General features: G+C 43.3%; 1 protein-coding gene and 1 long non-coding RNA gene across 38 annotated transcripts in view; one reads left to right on the top strand and one right to left on the bottom strand.

The window, feature by feature from the left end:
* Window positions 1-308: 308 nt before the first annotated feature.
* Window positions 309-3,788, bottom strand: part of rigi (RNA sensor RIG-I) — a 62,082-nt gene continuing 58,602 nt past the window's right edge. For all 3 annotated transcript variants that reach the window (XM_052513853.1, XM_052513856.1, XM_052513854.1), the window contains 2 exons: window positions 2,201-2,342; window positions 309-859 (listed from right to left, as the gene is read on the bottom strand). In XM_052513853.1, coding sequence (XP_052369813.1) covers window positions 843-859; window positions 2,201-2,342 — 159 coding nt within the window. In that variant the 3' untranslated portion in view covers window positions 309-842. The remainder of the gene's footprint in view (window positions 860-2,200; window positions 2,343-3,788) is intronic.
* Window positions 2,402-3,788, top strand: part of LOC127927430 (uncharacterized) — a 1,895-nt gene continuing 508 nt past the window's right edge. The window contains exons 1-6 of one of the 35 annotated variants that reach the window (XR_008127371.1): window positions 2,402-2,524; window positions 2,681-2,730; window positions 2,830-2,884; window positions 2,993-3,102; window positions 3,389-3,598; window positions 3,653-3,762. This is a non-coding gene — a long non-coding RNA (uncharacterized LOC127927430). The other 34 variants (XR_008127364.1, XR_008127381.1, XR_008127373.1 and 31 more) reach the window with 34 other exon arrangements.

Here is a 3,788-nt window from a genome sequence, read left to right as displayed (position 1 = left end):
CCAGAAAAATACAATAGTTTGTGTGTTATTAGTTTAAGCACACTGTGTTTGTCTATTGTTGTGACTCAGATGAAGGTAAATTACCCCATAATGGCATCACAATACCCCATAATGACATCACAGTACCCCATAATGACATCACAATACCCCATAATGATAATGTGAAAACATGTTTTTTAGAAATTGTTCCAAAAGTATTTCAAATGAAATACAGATACCTAATTAACATACGTATCCACACCTCTGAGTCAATATGGATATGTGGGTTACAGAGATGATGTAGTCAATAAAAAATGTGTACATCTCTCTCTCAATCAATTTGCTTTATTGGCATGACGTAACAATGTACATATTGCCAAACGCTATACTTTGGAAATTAGGTGATTAATTTAATACACTGACATAATTAATAATAATAATAATCAATATTGTCCAGGGGACAAACAGTAACAACAATAATCAAGGGTCCACATTGAATAATAACAATACCCTTCTCAATGGCAAGGCTGTGCTCACTGAGCCTGTACTTTGTTAAGGTTTTCCTGTGTCTACCCTTCTCAATGGCAAGGCTGTGCTCACTGAGCCTGTACTTTGTTAAGGTTTTTCTAAGGTTTTGATCAGTAACCATGGTCAAATAGTTAGCCACGGTGTACTGTCGATTTAGGGCCAGATAGCACAGCATTTTGCTTTGTGCTTCTGTTTCCCAATAAGCAATGTTGTTTTGTTTTGATCTGTTTGGATGTTCTGGTCCTGAGACTCCTGGCATTGCAGGGCTTGGTAATGACCAATGCCTCTCCTCTCTCTCTCTCTTCATGGCTCCTCCTTTCCAGATTGACAGCTGCTTACTGGTCTTCAAGCACTAGAAAGAAACAAAGCAACATTACAACACACTGTCATGACGTTGTCCTGTTGGTGAGGTTGATAACCCCCATAAATACCTTTCCCTCCTTTTCTCTCTCTCTCTACTCTACAGGACTCTCGGAAAAGCCCTTTGTTAACATAGAGAGAGTATGGTAACATCAAAAGGTTGGGGAACGGAACAATATTTTGGTAATCCAAGCAGTTGAAAGTTTCCATTGGTACTTAAAGAATATGATGTCAGATCAGTTGTTTGTTTATTACTGATGACAGGACGACATAAACTGTGTCTTGGAAAGTCTACACATTCTAGTTATCAGATTCACATGGAATTGTTGTGCAATTTAAATGTTTAAATATGAAACTATTTGTGAAAAGATTAAATGTAATTTTAGTTTTTGAAGTGAGAGGATTGTTTTCATATGTAAAATATGCTCAATCAGTGACTACGCCCACATGCATAGGCATTGGTTGGAAAGGATGAACCAACCCCTTTTCTAAATTTCTACAAGAGCCCCCGTGACCCAATTCACGGCGAACTAAGCCAACCTCAGTGTGAGCTCTGGTTGCGAATGGTTGAACGACTGCAACCTAACGAAATTAAACCGTGTGTTCCCGATGACGTATGTCCATACATTTAGAAGGGCGAATTTCAATTTGAATTTGATTACACCAGCCAGAATATAGCATGAGCTTATAGTTTGGCAACTTGGTATGAACTTTGAACTCTTATCCACTAAAGAAGTGATACATCCTAGCCGTTGAGTTAGCAGCAGCAGCAGCAGCTGTAAACGTGGGCTAGGACAGGACGGACAATCTCTTCAGTAAGACAGGGTACTACAACGTATCCATTCTACCACACGACGACAGGGTACTACAACGTATCCATTCTACCACACGACGACGGGGTACTACAACATATCCATTCTACCACACGACGACGGGGTACTACAACGTACCCATTCTACCACACGACGACACACTACAATGTATCACCCAGAAATATTCTTCAAAGGACAAGGGAGATCTCTGCTATTAATATAAAAGTTTTACCAGGTCTTTAAGAGTTTATTCGGAAGACAACAGCTCTATAAACATTCTTCCGTGGTGCCCCAACTTCCTTACATTACATTTAAATCATTTGTTTAATCAGGTAATATTAATTGCAGAGAATTGATTTTATAAAATAGCATGCCATATCATTTAATCCATAGTAAAGACACGATAACACACACACACACACATAAAGAGAGAGCGACAGAGAGGGGGAGAGAAAGGGGGAGATTGAGAGAGAGATGACAGAGAGAGGGGAGAGAGAAGACAGACTGAGAAAGAGACTCACATGGATTCCAGCTATCAGCTATGTCTGTAAGTTCAAAGGTCTTCATGGAAAAGGTCACGTCTCTCCATTTTCTGTAGTACCTCTGTTGCTCGGTAACACAGTTCTTCACCACAAAGCTCTCTATCTTTAACACAGGCAGATTCTGGGAGACAAAACATTTAAAGATTAACCAACTACATCGGCAAATCAAGTAAGTCCAGTTTGGTGTTTACCTGTATGGTCAGGTATGAGGCACTATGCCCCAGTCCAGTCTAGTGTTTACCTGTATGGTCAGGTATGAGGCACTATGCCCCAGTCCAGTCTAGTGTTTACCTGTATGGTCAGGTATGAGGCACTATGCCCCAGTCCAGTTTAGTGTTTACCTGTATGGTCAGGTATGAGGCACTATGCCCCAGTCCAGTCTAGTGTTTACCTGTATGGTCAGGTATGAGGCCACTATGTCCCAGTCCAGTCCAGTCTAGTGTTTACCTGTATGGTCAGGTATGAGGCACTATGCCCCAGTCCAGTCTAGTGTTTACCTGTATGGTCAGGTATGAGGCACTATGCCAGTCTAGTGTTTACCTGTATGGACAGGTATGAGGCCACTATTTCCCAGTCCAGTCCAGTCTAGTGTTTACCTGTATGGTCAGGTATGAGGCACTATGCCCCAGTCCAGTCCAGTCTAGTGTTTACCTGTATGGTCAGGTATGAGGCCACTATGTCCCAGTCCAGTCCAGTCTAGTGTTTACCTGTATGGTCAGTTATGAGGCACTATGCCCCAGTCCAGTCTCTAGTGTTTACCTGTATGGTCAGGTATGAGGCACTATGCCCCAGTCCAGTCCAGTCTAGTGTTTACCTGTATGGTCAGGTATGAGGCACTATGCCCCAGTCCAGTCCAGTCTAGTGTTTACCTGTATGGTCAGGTATGAGGCACTATGCCCCAGTCCAGTTTAGTGTTTACCTGTATGGTCAGGTATGAGGCACTATGCCCCAGTCCAGTCCAGTCCAGTCTAGTGTTTACCTGTATGGTCAGGTATGAGGCACTATGCCACTATGCCCCAGTCCAGTCCAGTCTAGTGTTTACCTGTATGGTCAGGTATGAGGCCACTAGGCACTATGCCCCAGTCCAGTCTAGTGTTTACCTGTATGGACAGGTATGAGGCACTATGCCCCAGTCCAGTCTAGTCTAGTGTTTACCTGTATGGTCAGGTATGAGGCACTATGCCCCAGTCCAGTCCAGTCTAGTGTTTACCTGTATGGTCAGGTATGAGGCACTATGCCCCAGTCCAGTCTAGTGTTTACCTGTATGGTCAGGTATGAGGCACTATGCCCCAGTCCAGTCCAGTCTAGTGTTTACCTGTATGGTCAGGTATGAGGCACTATGCCCCAGTCCAGTCTAGTGTTTACCTGTATGGTCAGGTATGAGGCACTATGCCCAGTCCAGTCCAGTTTAGTGTTTACCTGTATGGTCAGGTATGAGGCACTATGCCCCAGTCCAGTCCAGTCTAGTGTTTACCTGTATGGTCAGGTATGAGGCACTATGCCCCAGTCCAGTCCAGTCTAGTGTTTACCTGTATGGTCAGGTATGAGGCACTATGCCCCAGTCCAG

The sequence above is a fragment of the Oncorhynchus keta genome, unplaced genomic scaffold (genome assembly GCF_023373465.1).
Source record: "Oncorhynchus keta strain PuntledgeMale-10-30-2019 unplaced genomic scaffold, Oket_V2 Un_scaffold_14044_pilon_pilon, whole genome shotgun sequence".
NCBI classification, from domain to species: domain Eukaryota; kingdom Metazoa; phylum Chordata; class Actinopteri; order Salmoniformes; family Salmonidae; genus Oncorhynchus; species Oncorhynchus keta.
The sequence above is the reverse complement of the archived record's forward strand: the minus strand, read 5'-3'. Positions and strand labels throughout refer to the sequence as shown.